The sequence below is a fragment of the Cyclopterus lumpus genome, chromosome 22 (assembly GCF_009769545.1).
Source record: "Cyclopterus lumpus isolate fCycLum1 chromosome 22, fCycLum1.pri, whole genome shotgun sequence".
Lineage (NCBI taxonomy): Eukaryota > Metazoa > Chordata > Actinopteri > Perciformes > Cyclopteridae > Cyclopterus > Cyclopterus lumpus.
The window spans coordinates 18,545,647-18,571,648 of record NC_046987.1 but is presented as its reverse complement, the minus strand read 5'-3'; the positions used below and the strand labels follow the sequence as shown (position 1 = coordinate 18,571,648).

General features: G+C 45.1%; 3 protein-coding genes across 6 annotated transcripts; all 3 read right to left on the bottom strand.

The window, feature by feature from the left end:
* Window positions 1-720: 720 nt before the first annotated feature.
* On the bottom strand, window positions 721-6,369 carry fbxo30a (F-box protein 30a). Of its 2 annotated transcripts, none has more exons than XM_034562649.1 (3): window positions 6,160-6,369; window positions 3,272-5,363; window positions 721-3,159 (listed from the first exon to the last, which is right to left on the bottom strand). In XM_034562649.1, the coding sequence occupies exons 2-3, from the start codon at window positions 5,273-5,275 to the stop codon at window positions 2,956-2,958; spliced, it is 2,208 nt and encodes a 735-aa protein (XP_034418540.1). In that variant the 5' UTR covers window positions 5,276-5,363; window positions 6,160-6,369; the 3' UTR covers window positions 721-2,955. The 2 variants fall into 2 exon arrangements, with proteins under 2 accessions (XP_034418540.1, XP_034418539.1); XM_034562648.1 differs by having other exon boundaries at window positions 3,272-5,337.
* A 542-nt stretch (window positions 6,370-6,911) lies between these two features.
* si:dkeyp-110a12.4 (alpha-tectorin) lies at window positions 6,912-14,271 on the bottom strand. 2 transcript variants are annotated; one of them, XM_034562698.1, is made up of 10 exons: window positions 14,164-14,271; window positions 12,706-12,866; window positions 11,989-12,077; window positions 11,772-11,876; window positions 9,338-9,498; window positions 9,119-9,254; window positions 8,635-8,729; window positions 8,027-8,195; window positions 7,679-7,790; window positions 6,912-7,539 (listed from the first exon to the last, which is right to left on the bottom strand). In XM_034562698.1, exons 2-10 carry the CDS (start codon window positions 12,794-12,796, stop codon window positions 7,364-7,366), a joined length of 1,134 nt encoding a protein of 377 aa, XP_034418589.1. In that variant the 5' UTR covers window positions 12,797-12,866; window positions 14,164-14,271; the 3' UTR covers window positions 6,912-7,363. The 2 variants fall into 2 exon arrangements, with proteins under 2 accessions (XP_034418589.1, XP_034418588.1); XM_034562697.1 differs by lacking the exon at window positions 14,164-14,271 and having other exon boundaries at window positions 12,706-13,950.
* shprh (SNF2 histone linker PHD RING helicase) lies at window positions 14,066-25,924 on the bottom strand. Of its 2 annotated transcripts, none has more exons than XM_034562618.1 (30): window positions 25,757-25,924; window positions 24,822-25,382; window positions 24,568-24,697; window positions 24,248-24,466; window positions 23,961-24,039; window positions 23,394-23,544; window positions 23,127-23,229; window positions 22,785-23,041; window positions 22,077-22,682; window positions 21,196-21,447; window positions 20,945-21,023; window positions 20,674-20,837; window positions 20,123-20,379; window positions 19,786-19,907; window positions 19,535-19,623; window positions 19,306-19,398; window positions 19,043-19,150; window positions 18,496-18,638; window positions 18,204-18,377; window positions 17,998-18,060; window positions 17,677-17,902; window positions 17,225-17,362; window positions 16,492-16,593; window positions 16,333-16,404; window positions 15,748-15,936; window positions 15,512-15,604; window positions 15,317-15,403; window positions 14,798-14,976; window positions 14,503-14,583; window positions 14,066-14,321 (listed from the first exon to the last, which is right to left on the bottom strand). In XM_034562618.1, the coding sequence occupies exons 2-30, from the start codon at window positions 25,371-25,373 to the stop codon at window positions 14,225-14,227; spliced, it is 4,905 nt and encodes a 1,634-aa protein (XP_034418509.1). In that variant the 5' UTR covers window positions 25,374-25,382; window positions 25,757-25,924; the 3' UTR covers window positions 14,066-14,224. The 2 variants fall into 2 exon arrangements, with proteins under 2 accessions (XP_034418509.1, XP_034418508.1); XM_034562617.1 differs by having other exon boundaries at window positions 25,785-25,924.
* Window positions 25,925-26,002: the final 78 nt, after the last annotated feature.

Here is a 26,002-nt window from a genome sequence, read left to right as displayed (position 1 = left end):
CCAAGTGTGTAAATAAAATCGTAGTCCAACGAACAACGTCAATGCATTCCTCCCGTGTAACTGACACAAGAACACAGCAACACGGCCTTTTAATTGCGATTACCATATAAACAATTAAAATAAATACATTCTGAATATATATATATATATATATATATATATGTGTGTGTGTGTGTAGGCCTTTTATCACATTCATCACGCACTTTATTACATTTGGGAGGTGTTGACTAACATTTCTGTCTTCACAGAATCCTGCTCGTCTTTATGGTGACATTAAGAGGGATCTGGTGCCATCTGGTGGCGAACAGGTAGAACCAGAGTGCACACAGCACAAGTATGATTTTAGGGAAACATTGATATGCAGCATATATTAAAGTCCCTAATGGGGTATGGTCTTATTGTTACGTATTGATTAATATGTAATATTAACATAATGTATTCGGTTTTGCTGCCATGCTCTTGCTCATATTGTTGAAGACCAGTAGGATTTAATCATTTCCCTCAGTTTTGCAAGCTTGAATCCAGTGTGCGAATACTATTGACTTTTTCCTTAAATTAAATGTCTTATCTTGTATCTGATCTAAATATTTTAAAGTGTGCCCAGCTACATTCCTACTCCGTTGACACTCATGTCAGATGTAAAACCGTATAGTGAGTTATGTTCAAATGAAGCACTGAAGCAGGTGAGCTATAAAAATTAAAAAAAAAACTCAAACAACATTTAAAAACTGATATTCATCTTTATTAAAATGCTCCAAAAGTCAAACAAACAAGGCTGGCATATTGTAGTGAAAACCCCCACTTCAGCAGGAGTGAAAACAAAGTGCCTGCAATGCATTACAAAAAACCCCCCAAAAAGTGATGTGCTGCAGATTAAATTAATTTTCTCTTATTGTTGCATGAACCTCAAAAGAGCTCCATCCACTAAACCTGAAGAATGAGTCCATGTGATCAGATCTGGCCGAGGTTCATCATGACACAAGTTTAAAAAAAAAAAAAAAAGTCCTAAACTGATGCCTGAGAGATAATCTGTACGAATGAGTTTGGAGTTGAACTGATGAAAGATCTTCCAAAGGCGTCAAACTCGCATGTAAAAACACGAGGGAGTAAAATTCTGGCTGCTTCAAGCAAAGATAACCCCTCAGCATTATAATTCAAATGTTACAGTACACGCCTTCATGTGCAAATCAATAATTAAAATACAAATCTAGACATTACAGAAGCATTTTTCTTTCTTTTTTCCACAAATAAAAAGTACCAGTACAAAAAAAATGAAATAAAACAAACACGGATCGGTACTTATTAGAGTAAACAGCTTAGTTCTGTCATCACTTGGGCTTTACATCAAACTTAAAAAAAAAAAATGGTTAAAAAAAAAAACCCAACAAATTCCTTCAAAGGATTATGAATTTTCTTCGGTTACTTTTACTGTGACATTTCCAAAACAATCTCAAATGCACGTTGCAAAAACACACGTTCACATAAAAGAGCAAAACATGTCTTCAGTTCAGTTAGACCGTGTTTTTAAAATCCAAACAAAACAAATAATAATAATAATAATTCACAGAAAACGCTCTCGCTGTATGTCCGCCGAACTATTTCGGTTCCTCGGTAATAAACGCGACGCTGACGGATGACAAACGTGTAACTTATTCGTCCGGCACTGCAACACACACACACACACACACCGGTATGTAAATGGAGAATACTGAGCGGTACACTAGTCTGGGTCTTCTTAGACCCCATAATAATCAAGTAGCTGACTAGTCGTTCTCAGCTAATTCTGCTGACTACACACACACACACACACGTGCTGCGCAACAAAGCTTCATGCTACAACCCTGAGACGCCAACACCACTTGAACACAGTGGACATGTAGTGACAAAAACAACCAAATACAACCGTGATAAATAATGAATACGAACATTTAGTGGCGCTCGTTACTGGAGGGAAGCGGGTGCCCGTTTCTCGTTTCTTAACACCTGGCCGGCAGGGTTTTTTTTTTTTTTTTTTTTTTTTTTCATGAGGTCTTGACCACAGTCACTTGATGGATTCTTATATATTTCAAGGAGGTACATTCATCATTTTATTTGCTACATTTGTTGTTGTTTTTTGTATAAAACCTACAAACAATTGCTGGTTAAAAGTAGCTGGTAGAACAGACAAAACCACAAGCCAACCACAGCTAAAACACGCGTTGCCATTTGGCTGGTGAAGAGTGTTACTTCACCTCTCACCTGACTAACATGCCACCCCATTTAGTCAGGAGGTGAGATGGGAGCGTCTCTGCTCCATGACGGGCCAAACCACACTCTGTTTAAAAACACCAAAACACGTCGACGGTGACGGAAACCAACACATCACGGTGAAGACGATCCGGTAAGGTGGCCTACCGCAGATGTTTGATCAGATCTTAAAATGTGGAACAACGCCATGAAATCTACGCGCACTAAGCAGAGCTCACTCCAGGTATCGGGATAAGATATAAAACCGTGCACGATACCAGTAAACTGTAAATCTTACTGCGGTGTAAAAATCGAGTGTATCATAAGTTTAAGGCTGAACTCTTACCGCCATTGTAGCACAGTACTGACTTTTTTTTATTATAAAAATACAAAAAAATCTACATCAAAACATCTGGTTCTTTTTAATACAACGTCAGAGTCGATAAGAGTAAAACTTTACACTGGTGTTAATCCATAAAAAAAAGTGGGAAAATACAAGGCGAGCATTTAATTTGCTTGTTTACGGTCCTGATCTGTGATTGCAGCACGTCAGCCACCGACAGGCTTGGCCTTATTTAGGGGAGTGAGGATTATGGAGCAACGGGCAAACTGTTGAACATGTTTTTTTGAGGCTGGAGGAGGCTATGTCTGTAAACACTGGAGAAGAATACACGTATTGGAGTTCTAATGGTCTCAGAAAAGTCCAAAAGATGCCCCCGTCTTTTAGAATTATGCCACTGGCTTGAGAACGGAGCGTAAACACCTCCCCTCTTTCGTGAGCTCTCTGGTGAAGCACATGCAGGGCAGCGGGATCGCCTCCTCCCGACGAGTGATCGTGTTGAACTGGCACTTCTTGAGGTGGTCGGCCATGCTGGCGATGTTGGCGAACTTCCACTCGTTCACCGTACCGAAAGCCGTGCTGAATCGCCACACCTGGAAAACGGAAGACAACGGGTCAACCACTTCTCACGCCGTGAACCGTATACAGGTGTGCCACAGTTCCCCGTCCAAAGAATATAAAATATATATTAAAAAAAAGACCAACCTTGTCAGTGATCTGCCACGAGGAAGACCCGTCGGCACGCCGCGTCTTCTCCCAGAGGAGGACGACCATGCCGCGCATCTGGAGCAGACTGGCGCACACATCCCTCATGGCGTGGGACACCCTGGACAGTTGGCACAAGCTGAAGCTGTCCAGGAAGGTCGCCACATGCTGCAGCACTTCGAACGGGAGACCGCTGAATTGGTCGCAGCGGGAGCCGAAGCGACGGGGTTTCCTCGGAGGGTTTTCCCCAGGTTGTACGGGCAAACCCGGCCTGACCCCGAACGAGCCGAGGTGCCTGTCGTGGATGATTCTGAAGCCCTGTACAGACGGGCAGAATCGTCTTTGGGAGTAGGTGCAGCCGTAGTAGGCCAAGGGGCAGCGTTGCTCCATCCAGCCGTTGAGTCCGGCGTGAATGTCCCCGTGAACATTTTTGAAATGAGACGAGAACTCGTCCCGCCGGAATAGCTGCCCGCACACAAACGTGAACATGGAGCGCTGCTTCGTTTGGTATCGAGCCACGCATTCGAGCACCAGGTCCAGTCTGAGGGTGTGGAAGGGGCTCGGATTGGAGAACTGCGGGCTGGCGTGGTCGCAGGCCGAGGCCGAGGCGATGTCTCCCACCATCGTGTTGGTTGCGAGGATGGCCGAAGGGAAGGAGAACGTCTGAGTCCCGAAGTCGATGTGGTAGCCGTCGACGAACCTGCTGTCGGAGATTCCTCGGCCTCCCGGAGAGTCGCCGAGGCAAAAGAGCAACGCCGCCGTGATGAGATCGATGCCGTTGAGGCCCATCGGGTCGTCTGCTACTTCCAGGTCTGACGTGTCCACGGCCTTGTCTTCCATCTTCGCTCTGAACCAGTAAGGGTCTGACAGCAGAGCCCGGCGACCATTAAATGTAAACATACTTATTCCTCTGAGCACTTCTACGTTCTGTAGTTTACGCTCCAAACACCTGTACCGGAGTTCAGTGGGTAACTGCTGTAAGAAGTTATTTCTCACATGTTTGGACAGCAGGAATGGCATCGGATGTGGAACTGGCGCTTGTTGTGGCACGGGGGGTTGCAGTGCCACAACCGGCATGTAGTCCTGAGGCATCTCTGGCCAGACGAGGTTGGAGTCATTTATCGGCTCCTCGATAATGTTTTCCTTCTCGTCGAAAACCAACTCCACGAAATCCTTTTCTTCGGCCCAGCTGAGAACGTCGTCTTCGCCATCGGTCCCGACTGCGCAGTCCACTCCACCGACCGCTCCGAGCTCGCACTCTGAATCAGAGTCGCTCTCCTGCATGTCTACGTTCTTCACGCCCTCCGCGACATAAACATTACGACTATCTCCATTGCGGAGGGCTCCATTCTTATCAGTCTTTTCGCCATTTAAATTTCCAACGATTACTTCGATATCCTTGCCGTTGCTGAGGATGTCCAAGGCCGCTGCTAAACTTCGGCTGGTCTCCGCCGAGGCTCTATACAACCCACTATAAGGCTCCTCTTCCATTTCCACCGTTACGTTACCTATCACTGACTCCGGCAGGCTCGACGCCGTGGCCATTTTGTCCCTTTCATTGGCTTCCTTGTCTCCATTCTTTGACACGGTGGTCGTGACCTTCAGGGACTCCAACAACATCCTCTGATCCTGCAGAGCCAAGGCCATATCTAGCTGCTCCACCTCGTCAACGTCTTTGCTCAAGTTTTCATAGGACTTGCGATCAGAGTAGCTCACGGGCCAGCGATTCCACTCCATGGTGCAGCACACGATACTGGCCGGGCACGTCGCGAGGTGTTTCGCCATCCTGATCCTCGCGATGGTGAACGGGCAGCCAAATCCTCTGTTGAGGCACGGCAGCCGCTCGTATCGACACAGGAGACGGTGTTCCTCTAGTTTGCAGGAGTGAAAAACTGCCCCGCAGACGAGGGGACAGCAGATGAGGTTGCAGCAGACGCCCGTCTCCGGTCTCACCATGCATCTTCTGTTGATGCATCGAAGGCAGTGGGAGTGCAGGCCCTCCATTTTTTTTCTTCTTTTCTCCCGCGTTCGGTAGGTATCACTCCCCTTGCCGCTCCGACTTTGTTCTGGCAGGAAAAAAAGAAGTTCAACCCTGAAAAGTCAACAACATGCTTATTACACTAGAAACTAAATAAAAGTCACAACAACAACGCTAAAGGGTTGGAAGAAGCCAGCTGTGACGATGCATATCCCATGAACTTTATTGCAACAGACAACCTGTTGTGTAACTGAGTCTCACACGTGTTCTTTTCTCTGCGTATTTACTAAACATTAAAGCTGCTCTGTAATCTTTCACAACACCCCTCTTAGGTTTCGTGGTAGAAACCAGTTCTTCTAGGATTGTCCAGGGCCGACCTGACCCCCCACCCCCACCTTTCGGCTGTGAGAAGTGGAGATTGCTGAAGATGTTGAAATTCAACCAAACTGTGGTGGTGAATACCTCCTGAGTCATTCGCCTCGGGCTCATTCGGCAATTCTACTTTGTGTGAACGGGGAACAAATGCCGGCTAACATTAATTAGTAGTGTTACTATTATTAGTATTTGCAGCCATGACGAGCTGTTTTTAAAATTACGCAAGCAGGTTAGCAAACGGCTAAAAAAAAAATAATAATAAAAACAACAAACCGGCTCTAACTAATTATAACCGAGTTTATTTTGAGCAGCAACGACGTCGCAACGGTTCCGCTTTACTGTAAGTAAGTGGTTTCCATGGCAACTGCTCCACTGTATGTGGTGGTGGGGGGACCCGCGAGTTCACGAGTCAACAAAAGTTTGTGAAAGTTAAAACAAAAGAAACAACAACAACAACATGGCCAGACGGTTAGCGGTAGCAGCTACACTTCGCTAGCTCGCTCAGTTAGCGGATCTCTTTTGAGAAACTACTTACCCCGAGTTACGGGCTCCTCCTCCGGGTGTATTTTTAATCAATACTTCTTTACTTTATATCGGCGACGTCTACTCGAGCTACATAAACGTCGTAAACGAGTCCAGATCCTCTTGTGACATGAACTGGCTGCGGCTGGTTCTCCCGGCTGTGAGTCTCCCCTCTTTTTCTTTTTTCGCTGCTCGGAGTCGGCGTTTGTGTTCTCCTTGCTAGAGGGGGGGAGGGGGAGGGGGAGAGGGGGCACGTCGCCGCCTACGTCATCACGCAAAGCGGACAAGCCATTAGGTTTTGAAACCATGAAAGGGCACTGAAATAGACAGAGTGGGGAATACCCCACGAGGACAGTTTTACATTGAATCCCTCGTGAAATGTTATTTGAACTTGCCCGAGTAGTCAAAGCATGATGCAGCATATTCCTGCTCTCCAAAAAAAACTATTACACAGCACTGTTGCACTGGATTATATGTTTCTTCATTACCACGAACATGGGCAGTGTTGTTGTTGTTGTTGTCAATCCCACATTCCTTGTCCTGTAACTATTTATTCATGTGCACGTGTCATCCAAAATAATCCACAACAAATTCAAAATTTAGTCAAATTTTGAAAACGGAAAGGTCGTCAAAGTATTGAGACAAAACTGTTGTTTTTGGTCTTTTTATTGGGATTCTAAATACAAAATGTACTATTCTCCTATTACAAGTACAATTAATGCATTTAAAGTATTAAAACCTAATGACTTATTTAATACCAGAAAGTACTGCCCTTTTCACCCTGTAAAACGTTATTACTATTTAACAATATTGGGCTGTTTCATCTATAACAATTAATTTGTTTATGGTCGTATGCTTGGCATATTCAGATTGTATCTAGAGGCATAGTCACTATAACAATGTAGTAAAGCAGAAGTACAAATTGAAAGCTCTAAAGTACCTCAAAATGGTGCTTGAATACGTGAATATACACTTTTTCACCACTGGGAAAATAACAATTGAGACAACCCTTCAGGGAAATTCTTTTATTAGGCTGATTTCTTACAATCCAGGAAATTAATTCTATAAAGAGGAACATATGCAAGATGTTCACCGTTCTTATTCTTATTATAATAAATCCCACCTGAACATGCGTTTCTATTTTTTTTTACATGTTTGTGTGGTCATTTTATTGGTTCAAAAAAAGGGTCCGTGTTCCGTGATTCCCCCCCCCCGATTCACGAGGCCACCTCTGAGATGTGGTGGATGTTGGACAGAGTGAGCTGAGCCTCCCGCGCTGGGTAGAAACGTCGGGAGCGAAGCCACAGCCTCCCGAACACGCCGGTGACCAGCAGCAAGACGACCAGCAGCCCTCCGAGGACAAGAGTCTCCACGTGGGGGAATCTGCCTGCATCTACGTAGAAAAAAGGACACAGGTGGAACCACACTTTGCATATGAATTGCATACACTTATCTAGAATCTCTATAGGCTCTTAAAGATTTAAAAGCTAAAGCTCTGAGACCCATATGAGATGGAGACGAAATAAACATACTCAGACTGGGCTTTTCACTGTTAAGTATTCGTCTGATTGGTCCATAAGACACTGTATGGGACAGAGGGATGTCTCTGCGTGTCCGGATGAATTCATCTTCACTGGAGCAGTTCTGTTGGGCAAATAGATGAGTAAAACAACAGAGACACACGTCTAGATGTCAAGCAGTGCACATTTTAAATTAGGCCTCGGAGCTTAACTACACAAGATCATATGGCTGAAAAACAATTCTAGGCCAATGGGTCTATATTAAGGACATAAGCTGCACATATAGCAGGCTACTTGTCTCAACTGGCCTCTGACTGCAGTTTGAGGAATGGGGGGGGGGGGCTGCACGAGCTCACTCACAGGCTGACACATCCCCTGGGTGTTGTGGCAGATCTGGACGTTGCAGTGGAGGAAGACGTCGGTGTAAGAGCTGCCGACGAACTTGAACATTTGTATCCTGAACGTGGCCTCCGGGCCGCGGCCGTTCTTCAGCACGCTAAGGGTCTGTTCATTTGACAACACCGGGCAGCTACGGGAAAGGGAGACAAAGAAGTCAGGGAATCTTTGGGCATTTCATTGCTTTGCTGTTGCCTACAGTTCCAAATACCGCCTGGTTGTCAAGGACATGCACAGCTGTTGAAGTGAAATGCACGTGGCCTCTCAGACAGGAGTCACATGACCCGGCTCTGAGAGCGTCTGGCCAACAAATTCTTTTATTTCAGATTTCAACAGTGCTCCTGGAAGAGGACACAGAGGTGAGTGTGTGGAAATGTACACACATGCCATAAGCAGGTTTCACCATAACAAATACAAAGTATCTAAACTTATTTTATTCATACTTTTTCTGCTGCAACATGGCACATGGAAAAGCCACTGTATAGCTGCACTATGGGACGTTTCTCTCCCCCCCACCGCCCCCCGTTTGCTCATTAAATAAGAAATCTTCTTTAGTTTGAACTGTTGTCTACCTGTCTCGGATGAAGGTGTACTGAATATTACTGTATGGATCACTGGTCGGTGTAGCCCAGCATCTCTCCATACGCAGCATCAGGTGGGCCGGTATCTGCCGGACAGAAAGAGTGGAGTCATTCTTTACACGAGGTTTTCCAAACCGGGCAACAAACATGATACATAGAAAGTAAACATGGACGCTCAAATTACTATCTGGTCATGAGTTCGAGGGTTGGATTTCCACCATTGCCAGGAGCGTCCACAACCAATTGCTTAACGTTGTGTAACAACGTGCTTCATCTACTCCAAAAATAGCTGTCAAGTAAGAATACTTTAATGTGTTTTTCAAAGCTCAGCATACACTCATTACATTTTACTACCATTTTCCCTTCATGGCATGTCATCCAAATCACAAAATATTGCTCTAAATTGTACACACAATGTAAGGTGCATGTTCAGTTGAATTCTTTAGTAATATATTAACACTCTGTAGTGATTTACCATGAAGACTTTCACAAAGATGTCGTCCTCCAACGTCAGCGACGGCACAGTGGTCCACCGGTTCTCGAACGCCTCGTCTTTGTACAGCAACATCGACACGGAGAAGTTCCCGTCCTCTGTGTTCAAAGTGATGGTTCTGTCCAAAAAACAATAAAAAATAAGAGGATTAAAACCCAATAATGAAAAACCATTCAGGAGTCGATTTAAATTCAAACTCACCTGACGTCAACTCTAATCATGTTCTCCCCGTTGGGTTGTTGGACCAGGTAGTTCACGGGGTAGCGGCACACAAATGTTATGTTGATGTAGTTCCTCGTTATGACCTCCGAATCGTTGTTGTGTATCGTGTTTATGAACATGATGTGTGAATCATCCGAGGCCTGAGGAGAGTGAGATTAAATAAAAGTACATTTAAAATATCACCAAGTGAGACACATTTTATTTGCTAAGTGCAAAACATTTCTGAATAGATATCCACGACGCTATTTTGTGTGTGAACCGTGGAGCTTGAGGAGAGCGGGTATCAAGAGGCCGTCTCTTCTTGCAGGTTTCATTTAGTTCAAAACCTCGGGCAGCTCAACAGTCCTGGCGGTGACCCGCTGACCTCCACTCCTCGACCTCCGTGGCCAAACATCACGCAGCGCCGCCTTTACACTCTTCGAATTCCTTTTAACTACATAACTAACGGGGCAGTGAGCCTTGCTTATTTATTCTGAAACAAATTAGTACTTGATTATTGATGAACTTGCAGATTATTGCTTAGTATTCATTTGATTTATGTAAATTGTTAGAAAGTAATGGAAATTCACAATATCCTAAAAACCCAAGGGGACGTCCTCAAAACACAAGTATATTCAATTTACTTTCACATAATGAATAGAATAGCAGCAAAAATCCTCATTTGAGAATGCATGACTGGAGAATGTTTTAATGACAATTAGTCAAGTGTCAAAAGGAGGCCAGGAAGATGAGCTGTTAGTAGCTAATCCAAATAAATAAATATATCTGCTGTTTAATGTTCTCGATGGACCAAATGATTGATTTGACGGGTCGTGTCAGCGCTTCAGCTAAAAGAGTACTGACTTGGACAGCAGCACATGACCCAAGGGCTGCAAATAACTTATTTTAATCAACTAATCCGCCAGTTATTTTTCTTTATTAATTAGTCTTTGGTCTATAAAACAGAAAAAAACGTTAATAAATAATGTCATTTTCAAGAGCCCAAGATAGTATGAATGAGTCTTTTGCTTTTGTTCAGCCAACAGTCCAAAACCCACAAATATAAAGTGTACCACAATGTAAGCAGAACATTCTCACTTTTGAAAACCCAGAACAAGTTTGCTTGAAAAACAAGTTAAACGATTGATTATTAAAATAGTTGCTAATGAATTATTTTCAACTGTAAGCAAGGTAGTATGGTGGTGTGAATGTGGTTACATGTAAGATGCAAATAATGCTCCTTGTTATAAAATCCCATTAAAACATAGAGGTTCCATTATGTCTCTTTCCCGAGCTATAACCTCTACGGTTATCACACATTAACACAATATGAAATGTGACACCGCTCAATATTCAACCGTTTGCAGCCGACATATTTAGAAATCGTAAAACGTGGCGGGTTGAACAGGTTGCGTTCAGGTCCTCTGTGCTCTCCGAGCAGGACGAATGGCCTTGAGCTCCAACGTTTGAGACATCTTTTACTACCTCTTGGTAAACACACAACCCCCCCCCCCCCCCCCACTGTGAGCACCACTGACAGGTCCCTGCAGCGAGCAGCAGATCCCCCAGCTGCACTTAAAACTGGGTAACACGAAGGCTCGCTGAGTGCGGCTGAAACAGGGCCGCGAAAAAAAAAAAAGAGTCTGACCTTTTAAACCCAACAGTTCCTTCATTTCTTTAAAAGTTTCAAGGTTGAAAGCGAGATTGACAGCTCTGGCATTCTTCTCCTCTAGCGACGGCCATCTGATCCAGAGGAGGCTCACTCGTCTCCTTGTTAAACTGCCGAGGTGGAGCACGGGGAGATGTCCTCCGCCGTTGAAAGCCGCGTTAACCTTTTTTTTTTGTGCTCTCTTTTTACGAGACAAAAGATCGTCATGCATTCCAGGCGAGTAATTCAAGGACACTCGTGTGCTGAAGTAGGGATTTGAAATAATCAGGAGGCTGATTTACGGCTTTCCTATTCAGTGAACGGCAACAAATAATAATTTCCATGTAAATCACGCTAATTTAGGCCATTCAGGGTCCCCTCGCTGCTTTGAATAAGGCTGATGGAGGCGAAACAGAAACAACGCCGCCCTTCTTTGTTGACATGCACCCCCTTTCTTTTTCTCTTCACTCCTTTCTCTCTGGCCTCCGAGTGTCGTGCCTTTCTCCGTCCATCTTATTATACTGGCTCTGAGCTAAATTGCATCGTACCCGTCTGAACACAGAGACCCTCAGTCCACAAGTGTCTGGTCTTGGTTCCCACGACAACCCCGCAGACATCGTAAAATAAAAAGTTAGATTTATTTATACGGGGGGTGTTAATGTTGTGTTGTCGCCGAGTGTAATTTGTCTTCAGCTTCTGTCGAGGGTTGTTCTAAATGTTTTAAGAGTTCACGTGCATTATTTGACTCCTGCTGACACGAGGAAGAGAAGCAAGGAGGCCGAGTACCATTATTGTTCCACAGTCGGAGAGATTTGTCTTGATGCTGAAGACGTAGTCGTCTCCCACCTCAACGCCGCGGCACTCCGGATCATTTAGATGCAAATCTTCAACCTAAAACAATAAATAAATACATTTTATTAAATCAACATCGCAGTGCGCGTAGTTTAGGAACATCGGTGAAATAATAAATAAATTTAAAAAAAAAAAAAAGGTGCTCACTTACATAAACTGGAGGCACTTTGTTGAGGAAGAAAGCGCTCGGGATAACGACCTCCATGTGGTCGTTGGTACAAATGACGGTGTCGTTGAGCTCTTAACGGGGAGAAGGAAAGAAAAGAGGACGTCTCACACAAAACCAACGTTTGTTTTATGAAAAGAGATGTTGATGACTTTTTAAACTCAACTTTATGTACTTAACATATGTTAATACCTGTAGACAATCTGTATAACAAAGGCCAGTTATTGACATCTAAACGGTAGTATGTCCATGATCCGTGACTTTATACTGTTGTATGCTAATATTGTTAAGTAAGTAAGTTACTTTTCAAATAAGATTAACAAATATATGATGTATACTTAAAATATAATGTATTTTAAAGATGAAACTACCAATAGTAAACATTACAATTTTGTGTAGTAACGTTCAGTCACAGAGGGGTCATTCTGCTGCATAATGAGTACTTTTATTATTGATACTTCTGACCTTTACTTGTATTTTGCTCCTTTTACCAAAGAAAAGCATCCTGCTAAATAATTAATTCAAAAATAACTAGAAAGTGTTTTTTACTTGACCTGAAGCAATAAATCATCACTTTAAAAACAACCAAAGTTTAAAGCCAGGGAACGCCCATGTTGAACCAATAATCGTCAATATGAAAAGTTGCTCTCTTAATGACTTTGTGAATGAATACGACCCCTTGACACTTGAGTGTGAGCTCACCCTCCTCCTCCGGCTGCTCCAGATACGCCGCCGCGGTGACCATCCTCATGGTGAACAGTAACCAGGCGAGAACCAAACTGGCAGGTGCCATCTTCCCAGGACTCTCCCTCTGGGTTTCTCTTCTCGCTCAGCCACTACCTTTTGGCCCTCTCCCCGAAGCTCTGTTAAAAAAATATTTAAAAAAACCTCCCGGGGACTCTTCAACCACAGCTCGCTGTCACCAACAAGACGTAGTGCCCCCCACCCTTCTCTCCCTTACTACCAACCCCTCGAAAACACGTCTCTAATGAATCAGGAGCCTCCCTCTGGCCTTAAAAACACCAGTCTGAATGATGTCCGCACCAACAATGAGATTCCACACATGAATAGGGGGAGCTGAGGGGAGTCCAAGGTAACACGTACGTCCTATTGGTAAACATCTTACAGACGGTTTTTTTTTTCTCCCTACGAGTCTGGTAACCATGTGACAACGGGACGACCCCCCCACCCCCCTCCTCTTTTGTCTGGACATTTTAAAATCTTTTACTGGTGCGGGAATCCCAGTCGGGTCGGGACGAGAAGAAAGCAAATTACGAGTTGAGGGCAATTCAGTCACGATGCCAAAAAAAGGCCCGCGAGCGTGTGTGTGCGTGTGTGTGCGTGTGTGTGCGTGTGTGTGCGTGTGGTGGAAGAGACCATAAAATACTTGCGCGGGCAAACACAAGAACGGAAACATTATTTTCATCACTTTAAAAAAAAAAAAAAAAGGAGAAACGCAATAAAACAGCCACATCTCTAATAAACTTGTCCACACAATTTGGAAAGTGGTAATCTGAGCTAATGTGGCAGAAAAAGGTCTCCCACTTTCTGACTTTTACGAGTTTTAAATTTACAAGATTGGTTTCCAAGACACTAAATCTTGTGCTTTCGGTTTTGTGTTCGGCGGACTTGTCTGGCAGACACATGGCTTTCAGAAAATCCTGCTATAATCTCTTACTACTTTTTCCAATTGTAAAAGAGAGCTTCCATTTTTTTTACACAAAGACAAGATACACCACAATAAAAGCCCCAGATAAAGAGCTGGTCACAACAGGTCGACGTCCTGTTTATTTCCTGATAGTCGTGAAGGAAACCTCAAATCGCTGCGTTCAAGTTCCTCCAATTCCCACTAAACGTACAGTGAAGTTGTGTATATAAATGCATAAAACAGAATAATAGATTAACACAGGCAAAAAATACTGCTCAGTCTAGTCAAATGTGACAATTAAACATGGACTTGAACAGCAGACATCACTATGACAAGTGATCCAAATACACAAAAGAGATTAAAAACGGCGACACAATTAAGAGACATCAGCTGTCAGTGATCGGATAAAATGTCTTTTTTTTTTTGTTGAGGGAATGTATTTGATAACTTCAAGCTGGTTTATATATATATAAAAAGAAGTTAAATGTGCAAAATCGGAGTCCTTCTCCCACCAGTAGAGCGAGTGGGCTCTCTCTGCCTGTGTTTCCTCCATTGCTGTCCAGGTGTGCAGATTCACTCCAGGTGTTCTGTGTCTTCAGTAAAAAGATCCGCCAGGTCGGCCACGGTCAGCACGGCAGCCTCCGAGTGCTTCATGGTTGTGCTGGTGTGACTGGAATTAAAATTTAAAAAACGTCAGGCGTTATCTTGCCTCTGAATTTATTGGTTTTAAATATATATATATATATATATATATATATATATATATATATATATATATATATATATATATATATATATATATATATATTTTTTAAAAAGTGCTATTGACTTTATTCCGTTAGTATTCTGACCTTTTGTCTGCGGTCTTCAGCATCGCCTGCATCCTCTCTTCAATGGTGGATTTGATGAGGAATTTGTGAACGAATGTTGGCCTGGCGGACAGAGACAACAACTGAAGTTACACAAAACGTACAAAAGAATAGTGGGAGGCCACATGTCAGGAAGTATATATAACGTTGTGCATGATTTGAAGCCATAAAACCTCCAAATCACCAACAAATATGAAGAAAAAAACTGAACTGCACGTGTTAAACTGCTGTAAAAGTTCCCAAATGAAAAGAAGTCACCCCCCCCCCCGCGTCTCACTTTGTTTGGCCAATCCGGTGCACTCTGCCTACGGCCTGCAGCTCGTGGGCGGGGTTGAGGATCGGCTCCACCAGCAGCACGTGAGTCGCCTCGATGATGTTCAGGCCGTTGGAGCCGGTGTGGAGAGGGAGGAGCAGGATGTTGATCTTCTCTTCGTATTTGAAGGAGCACAGGTTCTCCTGGGAAAGAGAAGTCGGTACGAGGTGTCTTGTAAGTTTTAAGATGGCCTCGAGGCAAAAAGACAAATGATAAGATATTGGTGGTGAGCTGGACCTTGGTTTTCCTTCATTTACGGGATTAATACAATTTTAAGTTGTGTTTTCATGTCAAAAGATTTATTTAACCTAAAAATAGAGTTGTATGAATGATGTGTTTGGGTGAAGTGGCACATTGGGTAATTACTCTGTATGTGGATGTCTTTAGAGAGGTGTTCTGTGACAAGTGAATTGTTCTTAAGTGGTAAAAACTCCACCGCTACGTGGTGCGACGGTTCCAATGAAATTTTGAAAAAAAAAGAACCTGAAATTTGTGAATCCCGTTGATTTGAGAGAACTCCATGTTGTTGTCGAACAAGGCCTTCGCGATGATGTCCAGGACACTCAGCCACTGTGCGGGAGAAAAAAAAACAGAAGCGACCCCGGGGTCAGACCCACGCTCCGTGTCCTCAAAAAGTAAAATCACCATCTCGCAGAGCGGGGCACAGTTTGCGGTTACCGTGGAGAAGACGAGACACTTGGCCCCGGGGTCGGACACTTGAATCTTCTTCAGGGTTCTCACTACCGCCTCGACTTTGGTCGAGTGGCTTCCCTGAGAAACACGGGGAGGAGGAGGACATTTTAATAGCCTTAAAGCGGTGGTAAATCACAATTAGATACGTCACAAGGCCATGAATCAACAGTATAAATCCCTTAAGCGCCACGTTTGGGACAATTGAGCCGTTTTGGACCGACCATGACCGGGACGTCCTGGTCCTGGCTGGACGACTGGGTGGTGAACACGTAGGAGATCTCCGCGTGGGCCGTGGTCTGCCTGCAAATGGCACATTTGATGGCGCGCCGCCTCGAGCCCACGCTGTACTGCTCCACGATGATGGCGATGCACTCGTTGCAGAAGCAGTGGCCGCAGATCAGCACGGCCCACTTTGAGAAGAGACGCGGTAATGCAATTAAAAGTGTCAAATATAGAACCCTGATGAGTGAAACTGAATGATAAAATACTAAATAACGTAGTCCGGGAGATTTTAAATCATTCAAGTAAGTACATTTTTAAGCTATGTATTTGAAGCCCAAAAAAAGAGAAATCTTCCCCGCCGCTGACCTCCTGGATGCACCAGGCACATTATTACCATCAATTCAGTGTTTTGTACACAAATGCTAAATTATAAAAAGTACACAAATGCTGAACATGTGAATCCTGGTGCAGAAGGAATCTGCTTCAGACGAGATGTCACTGCAGCTCCTCCAGTGCATCAACAACCAGGGATGTAGAAATAAAAAACGTTTTAAATGTCCCTCGCAAACGAAACCAATGCTCACCTCTTGTCCCAGGGGCCGGGCGCAGATGGGACACGGCTCTGGGTTCAGCCCTCCAGTCGACTTGTCCTGGGACTGGAAACAGAGGAATGCATGTCGTTTAAAGTTTGAGATAAAAGTCTCTGAAGGAATTGCTGTAGTTTGCTCTCAAACGTAAACGACCTTCTCCAGATTGGTGAGGTACAGAAACTGTCCGAGCTTCTTTTGGAGTTGAGACTTGGCCACCGCCTGGTCGTTCAACAGCTTCACTCTGTTCTGCTCCACCTGGGAGGTCAGGGGTCAGGAATGCAATGAAGATACGTCAGGCAGAATATTACATCCGTGGAAACATTCACAGAGAAAGATGTCCGATACCCGGGTCAGAGTCTGGACTCGATCTTCATAAACAGTTTATCATTTAGGACGAAACCAGCCATAACTTCATGCGCACATTAGTGGCAAAATGTTAAAGAAAGTTAACTTTCATTACATGAACTTCACTGTATCTACACTTTTGTATCTACAGATATAAAATATGCATTTTTCTGATTAAGAAACACATTAAACATTCGGGTTTTCATAGTAACACAACTCTGCAAATCAAGTTTTGGAGTGGAAATTAAAAGAGTAAACGCACACAGTGATTTTACAGCTTTAATAGCATTTATTTCCCCCCCCCATTAAAGTGTGATTTAATTTGCAGAAGTTGTGATTTGTGATACAGGGCAATATAAATAAAATGGACCCGTTTTAAGTGCCTTTTAAAACAGGATGGACTTCCATTACCATGTTGTTATAATGCATAATAATAATAATGCATTTCATTTATATAGCGCTTTTCAAAGTACTCAAAGACACTTTACATAACATATTTAAAACATCCTAAAATAAAAAACAATAAGTCTCGTTAACGGACCTCGTGTGGCTCGATGATGTGCAGTAGTTTGGGCTTCGGCTCGTCGGGCAGACGCACGCGTAGCCTCTCCGTCGCCATGCCGAGCTCATCGATGGCCGACACGTGGTTCCTCAGCACCATCCAGTACTCATGCAGCACCTGAGCAGCACAGAGGTATCGTTCAGTTTCTCCCATTAGTATTAGCATTTACGGGCATTATGTAGAAAATATATATATATATTACCAATCTTTCAATGATTCAAATTTCCTTACTGACTTATCTATTTTTTTAATTTTACAAACTGCCTCGTGATCCTTTTTTACAATTTACAACGGATAGCAAACGTGAAATGGACAATAAAATGTGCCGTAAACAACGAGAGACATTTTGATGCAAACTTTTTTTTTTTAAATAGGATTAAGCTTGCTGGAGAATATTTTTTTTTTTTTTTTTTAAAGGTGTGTGTGCAAACCTTGTATTCCTTCTTCCAGTTGTCAAACAGCTCCATGAAGGTGTTGCCCTCCTCCAGCAGCTCGGGGTCCATGCGCTTCACTTTGGCGAAAGACAGGACGGCTTTCAGAGAGCGCTCCGTCTCGCTGGCCGCCCACAGACCTCGGCTGGTCGTCGGGAGACGGTCGTCCATCAGACCCTCTTCGTCTTCAATCATTTCTTCAAAGATGGCCGTCTGACCCTTCACCCTGTTGGGTATTTAAAAAAAAAAAAGAGAAAATAATTAAAATAAAGTTTTCATGCAATTTGACGGATATTTAAAAAAAAATATTGCTGTACTTACGTGTGAGAAAACAGCTTGGACTCATAATCGATGAAGAGTACATCCGCCTTGCAAAAAACACAACTAGAATATGACAAGAAAGGACGATGAGTTATAAATAATAAAAAAAAACAGGCAGTCAAAATAAAAAAAAAAAAAGCAGACTTGTTAAACATTTTCTGCATTTGAAGTCAAAACGAGGCTTATAAAAATAAAAAAAAACTCACTTATTGAGTGGCAGTCTCATCGGCCTGAGGTGACAGATGGTGACCTCATCGATCACTTTCTTCGAAGCCGGGCCTTCGAGGCTCTTCACCGCGTCTTGCACGGTCTTTTGGGACGTCACCAGATCTTTCATTTGAGTGGTGAGGAGGAACTGCAGACCGCAAGCGTCACGGAACCTGCAGGACATCCACATTTTGGCTTCTTTTTTTTTTCTTCTTTTTTTAATATCACCTCAGTGTAAAAAGGACAACTATGAACCATCGTCCTGTTCTTTCAAATAAATTCACAGCGTACTTGTCGGCCATGGAGAGCTTGTTGGCCTGTTGCTTGTAGCTGGACGTCAGCTCGTTCTTGATGCGGGACACCAGATCGTCGTCGTTGGAGCACCGGGTTGCGTTCTCCACCACGTCCAGCCACCAGGGAGTATTCAGGTTGACCTTGAGAGAGAGAGAAGGTCGGTCACATGTGCAGAAAAGAGGTTTTAAATACAGTGTTACTCCAAATACAGATCCATCAGACTTCAGTGCGTCTACATATTAAACAGCTATTAAATATTCTTGTTCAATGAATCAGAAACTAAAACTCAAGTAAGAGCTAATGCACCTAAAGTAATGCAGATATGGTCGGGAATAAAAAAAATACAATAAAAACAGCATTTGCTTCCTAGTTATGAATCAAAAGTAGCGTAGGATATTAGCAGTAGTGTCCCTCAACCCCACTAAAATCGGGTTTAATTGCACGTTTAAGGTCGATGTTAGTTTTTATTCAATATGTTTTCCTATACTTGTACATCATTCTGTATATACGTATTATCTGTGGCAACACGGAGCACAGTTCTCACTTTGCGCTTCAGCTCTTTGATGTTCTGGAGCACCGGCTGCAGAGCCTGATGGGCGTCTGCAACCTCAGAGTCGTATTTGGTCATGTAGTGCTGTCGCAGTTGCTCCGCCTACAGGGACCGGGCGGGGGGGGGCGGGGGGGGGGGGGGACGGGGGGCCGGGGGACGGGGAGCAGAGGCCATTCTTTAAAAAAAAGGTTAAAAAAAACAACTAAATAAAATGGATACGGTTTATTAGTGAAACGAGAGAAACATGCGTGCATTACCTCGTCACTCAGTCGGTCGTCTCTCAGTGTGGGAGGTATCCCAGGATGCTTTGCGCTCAGCAGCTCGATCAAATTGTGGGTAGCGTGAAGTCTCTATTGTACAAAAAAAAAAAAAAAGAAGACATTTAAATATAAACAAGCTATTAATTAGGATCAAAAACGACTCTCTCGTCAGATGGAAACCCTTCACATGTTAATCACAAACATGAGGAAAAAAGGGCGTAAATACCTGCAACGAGTCGGTTTTCAGTCGTCCTTTGTGCTCCTCTGATGAACGGAGCACTTCTCTATACATCTCCGTCGCCTCCACGAACTCATCTGCAAAGGAGGCGGCGATTACAAGTGACACTCAACATGCACGTCACACGTATCGCCCTAACCGAAGGCGAACCGTCCGGATGCACAAAGACGAGATCGCGTCTTTTGTGTTTCGATTCCCACGGGAAGCCGAGGGGGGCACAAGCCGGGGGGTTTCCGTACCTCTGATGATGTGGATTCCAGCCAGGCCGTTGAGGGCGCACACCAATTGTCTGTGGGCTTCTTCACACTCCACTCGACATTTCTTCTGCAGGGACTTCAGGAGCTCCTCCATCGTCATGGTGCTGAGGAGAGGGAGTAAAAAAAACCAAAAAAACAGAGTAAACAAAACACGACAACACTTTGGCGTAATTGAACACAAAGGTCGCTGCGGCCCGTGACGTTTACGAACGATGCGATACTCTAATTAGTCGGAGCTTCGTTCTTAATTAACCGCTGCAGCCGCCTTCAGGTGGGAAGGCGTCTCTCGTCGCCTCGGAAACGAACGCCGCCGTCTAACCTTTTCTGCAGAGGCAGGAACTCGCCCCTCACGGCCTGCGGGTGGCAGCAGGCCTGGCGCAGCCTCAGCAGCGGGCACAGGATGGTGTGGACGGTGCGTCGGTCGAGGCTGCCGAGTTTCAGGCTCCAGTCGGAGATCTTCCGGAGTTTGACCAGCGCGTCCTGGGAGCAGACCTCGTGCTGCCGGTGGTAGAAGTGACCCTCGACGGGGGAGAAGCGCAGCCAGTGCACCTCCTCGGTCTGAGGGGGGATCTGGATCTGGAAGAGCAGAACGGAGGAGACAGAATGTAATTCATCCGATTGATCAACGATTGAAACAGAAGAATAAGAACATAAACATATAGAAACAGCAGAGTAATACATATTGAGTGTGTAACAAGTACTATTAATGCCCGCAAGCTAAACTAAAATAGAACAACATGAGAATAAAAGCAAGAGTAACTTCAAACAACATCTTCTGAAATTAAAATATCGTGTTTCATCGTTATTTAAATAAGTTTAAAAAAAATGATGATGACGTTTTGGCAATACACAAAAATGATGTCGCGCTACCTGATCAATGACGTCCTTCTTAGCCGAGCGCCACAACAATTGAGCAATTACGTTGTACAGCGGCTCCGTGTTTCCACGACGATACGGCCGGTAAAGGAGCCGGACCCACCAGTGCTTCACCCAGTAGGGGTCAACTCCCAGGAACAGCACCAGGCCGTACAGATCTGTGCAGAGAACATGTTGATAATGTTGAGTCTTAAAAAATGATAAATCACAGAGCCTCGTATTCAAGGCGCCGCTTTGATAATTGGGGTCATTTCTTGGGTTTGACCTTCTAAGCCTCTCTGGACCGGAGTCCCGCTGACACACCAGCGGTTGACGGATGCGAGGCGGAGCGCCATTTCTGCAGCCTGACCGTAACATAAAAAAGGAGCATTAAACATTGAATAAAACACATAGTCTGACGTTACACGCATGCAACATATGAATATACAAGGTTTTGATCAAGAAATAAGGTCATCAACCCAAAGGCCTTCTCGTGGAACTAACCAAACTGATTTCCCGTCTTCCCCTTCGACTCACCTTGGCCGTGGGACATTCGACCATCTGCGCCTCGTCCAGACAGATGCGCCACCACTCCACGGCCACCAGGGGGCTGGGCACGGCCATGTAGCGCTTCTGGTTGCGGAAGCGCCGTCCGTCCTTGCTGTTGCTGTGGGGGATGTCGACGTAGTTGAGCTCCGACCGCAGCACGTCGTAGGTGGTGATGACCACGTCCTGCTCGGCGAGCACGTGTGGCTGGATGAAGCCGTGCTTCTTCACACCCTGATACACCTGAGATCAGGACGGGATATATATGTATATACGATTAGCTTCAAGGTGTGCTTCAAGGTTAGAGAAGCGTACATTTGCCAAAGAAGGAAAAGAAAAAAAGGAGGTGAGACAAGGAAGGGAACATTCACAGTAGATTTAAATTCTTAAAAAAAAAATTAAATGTTTATACACAAATGCAACCGTCTTGGAATAAAATGTACTGAATCTGCTGCAGAGAGAATGATATCTGCCTCAATCCTTATTGATATATATATATATATATATATATATATATATATATGATTATGAAACACTTGAGATGAAAGGGCCGTGCACTGTGTGTAAGTAATGTCATCTTTCGATGTGCGAGTGTAATCAAAAAAACTTGTGTTCAGGTTTGCCAAAACACGCAAGTTGAAAATGATTAGCGGTAGTTATGGTAACTGACACAGCATTTAATTATATTCCTACTATATACGTATGACTTGTGCATGTCAACTCGTGAAATTTCCTTAATGATATATATGATCAATATATTGGAGCTGTAGTGATATTTTAAGAAGTGGTTAGGGAGAGAAGCAACATCCCAACATGGGCCAGATGTTCTTTTTCTCCCCCAAAGACTCGTCGGCCCGTCTGCTTTTCCTCACCAGCACTCGCAGCGAGGACGACCTGATGTGCCGGTTGATCTCCTCCACCCACTGGTGGCAGATGGAGCTCGGGGAGATGATGAGGGTGGCGCCGGTGGAGACGGGTTTCATGGCGACGAGGCAGTGGGGGCAGTAGAACGGGGTGGTCTGGAGGCTTTCTTCTTTGTAGTTCACGCAGTCGGCGTGCTGCCACAGCTGGCAGTTCATGCACTGGACGCGAGCCTTGTAGTCCAGAAGGCCCAGCTTGCCACAGATGCACTCAAAGCGGTAGTCCGGGCTGTGGAACGGGACCGCGGACCCTCCGGTGGGGGGTTCTGCGTCCCGGGATTCAAGCCGAGGAGCGTCTCCCTTATCTTCACGGAGATCCTCCATTCGGGGGAAGTCCTGCGTATCAGACTCCCTTTTATCCTCCAGCCCGTCCTCCGACTGGTCCGCTCTCTCGCTCAGACTTTCGTCCCATTCCTTCGTGGTTTCCGTCTCCTCTGCCGGGGTGTACCGGTCTCTCTGGTCTTCTGCGAGAAGAGAGCTTTGCAGAGCCGCTTCTGCTTTCTCTTTCGCTCGTCTCTGAAACATTTTCCTGGGCGTGCCCTCTGTGTTTTTGGAGTTCTACCAAAGAAAGAAAAAAAATATATATATCAGACAGGAGTTCAAGAATACAAACGATTGCGGCATAAAACGTTTATATATTCGAAGCGCTTTGTTTCTTACAGACTTAATCGCTGACGAGGTCTTCTTGGTTTCCTTGTATTTCTTTCCCAGTTTGAACGACCCGGCCAAGCCACGACCTTTGACCCGGTCGACCAGGCCTTCGTCGATCAGCTTCGCCAGCATCTTCTTGATGTGGCCGCGGTTCTTCAAGAGGTCGTAGCCGTAAGTGGCGCGGATGTAGGCGAAGACGGCGTTGACGGAGGCTCCTTTGCCAGATCTCATCTCCTTGATTGCAGCGAGGAGCATGACGCGCACGGCTGCACCAAAAACAATTATATTTAAAATCAAATTACGCGGTGGAAATAAAAGCTGTGATGTTTGAGAGGATGCTGGGTGACATACTCGGGTAGGATATTTTCATTTTAGGCTGAACTTCAGACTTGCAGCGGATAACTTTCTTCCTCTCCAGAGGAGGAGGAGGTACGAAATAATTTACGGATCTTCCCTGCGAGACCAAAAGAGATAAACAATTAAAACACAGTACATTAGAATCAATAGAACGGTTGTAATCCTACACTGTACGACTGGTAATAATCATACGTGGCACTAATACGGTGAAGGTTAAGAGAGGGACAAATAAGGTGAACTTGTTATTTTTTTTATCCTCACCACAGGCATGGTGAGGGCCTCCTGCTGCAGGTCCTGTCGGGTGTGAAACAGGATGAGAGCCAACACTTCCACCGTCTTTCCCAGTCCCATTTCATCCGCCAAGATCCCACCGGGCCACTCCACACCCGTCACGGGGAACTCTCGGATTACGCTGAAAGATAAAAGAACAAAAAAGAATATTTAAATGTATCACTACAAAAAAAACAAAAAAACACAGAAATAGCAAATTACAGGGCGAGTTTAGTCAAATTCCAAAAGACATACCTTCCCAGTTACCTCTAATGGTATCTATCCATGCAGATATGGTTTTATGTGCTGAGCTCCTTCTTTTTTTTTGGGGGGGGGGGGGGGGGGGGGGGGGGGATATGTTGCTGCTGACCCAACACAATAGGGATGAGTGGAATGTAACTTTTTTTAAATGAATTTTTTAAAAGCACAAGATGTGTTCAATCCTCAACACATGAAACTGAAACAACCTGCATGGGCAGATAGATCTGGTGGTAAGATAAGAACATATGTTTTTTGGGGATTTCAGTGAACTGACCTGTCGACATTGAAAATTCTTACCAGCCGGTAAAAGGGTTGTAGAACAACTTCTTTCCGCACAGAGTGATCAACTCCCTCCAGAGGAAATGCAGAATTTGTTCTGCGGAGAAATGGAAAAGTATTGACGCAGACATTTTTGAACTTTTTGTTTCCTCGGCCCGCTTTGGTGGCCAGTCCCCGGACTTAAAATGTCATCAGTGGCCAAGAAGTGCTACTAAATCCAAGATTCAAGATTCAAGATTCAGAGGAAAGAAATGGCAAACATCATATGTTACACTTTGGAAGATTTCAGTTTAAGACCGCAGTACCTTTAGGTGAAGTGTTCCTGTATTTCTCTCTCTTCAGCATCCAGTTGACGGCCTGGCTCTGATAGGGTCTGAGAATAGGAATAAGAGCCTTGTGCTGGAGTTCATAGGTCACCTCCCGGCTCTCTCTCTGGTGCTGATGCCTGACGTAATCGTAGAGCTCCCCCACATTCTGCCTCTCCAGGTCGGTGTCACATTCCTCTTCCTCATTCTCTTCAACTTCTACGTGGAAAATACAGCAGAGGAATCAGGTTTTTATTGGGTTGTTTTTGGAGATCTTAAGACGCACAGGAAGCCTTAAACATCAAACACCAGACTCTCACCGGGGATGATGAAATCGTAGAAATACTCCATTAACTTCTGCATCAGTTGATTCGCTTTCTTCATCCGAGCGTTTCCCTCGCTGAGGAACTCCGGCTTCCCGAGCCCAGTTTCCAGCAAGTAAATCCCCACCTGCCAGATGCAGATAGACAAACAGCTGATGGATAAAAAAAACTGTCACGCACATACAGCATTACCATTAATAGTTAATCCTCAATTCATCTCATGATGAATTAACTCTGAAATACCTTCATACCTTGACTGACCCCTCTGAGGCCTGGTGGCAGAGCTGCACCACCCTCCTCTTCTGCATCCAGTCCAGGTCCTCCAGCGGGACCACGCGGAGGCTGCACTCCGCCGTGCAGGTGTCCCCGTCGGGCCTCCGCAGCCCCGAGACCTCATCGCAGCTGCTGTAACTGAGGCAGAGCTGGTCGCCCGTCCTGCGGAGCACGAAAGCCCTCCTCCGTTCACAGTCCGACGGGACCCGAGCCGGCCGGACGCTGAACTCCCCGATGAGCGCCTTCCAGGTGTGGCTCGGCTCCGCAGCGGGCTCCACGGTGAGGGCCAGGGAGGCTGAGGCGGGGGCTGAGGCGGGGGCTGACGTGCCGGGAACTTTAGAGGCGCTACAGGCGGCCTCGTCTGCGTCCTGGGTGGTAGAGGGAAAGGGAGGAGGCCCGACAGGAGGAGTGGAGCCGGTCGGCGTCTGGTTCTCCTCGCTCTTGCGGTCGTCCAGCATGTTCCAGTCCAACTTCTTCTTGGCGTCTTCGTCCACCCTCACAGGGGGGGCCCTCTTCCTTCGGCCGCTCATGGTTACACTCTGCACCCAGAGCAACGTGATTATACTTTAAATGCGTGCATTACTACATCGGTAGTTGGATGTGCACATATCGCTCAAGGCAATCAAACTATTTCCAACACCAGCTGACGTGTCACACGCACGCGCACGCGCACGCACGCACACACACACACACACACACACACACACACACACACACACACACACACACACACACACACACACACACACACACACACACACACACAGGCTGGCTTACAGGCACATCCGTTTATTTATATGTTGGCCGACAAATAATAACAGTTTTAAATGTGCTCTCAAGCAGGGGGGGGGGGGCTTCAATACAACGTGAACGCCGCTCGTGCGTTGCATGAAAACACGCATTTCTTTTGTACCGTTTGAGTAGAAAACGAGCAGATTTACTTTGGGAGTCTTCGACAAGCGGATCTGGTTCCTATCGCGGCATCAGAAGTCCGGTCCGGGGTCCCAGAGGCTCCGGGTGATCCGCCTGACGTGCGACCAAAACACAACTCAAGAACCGACTCTAATGTTGCCATTCGCCATTTTTTTGAAAACAGGAAGTGACGTCAGAGCAGAGGGGTGTGTTTTGGCTTCGACAGCTACTGCAAATGTATACGATT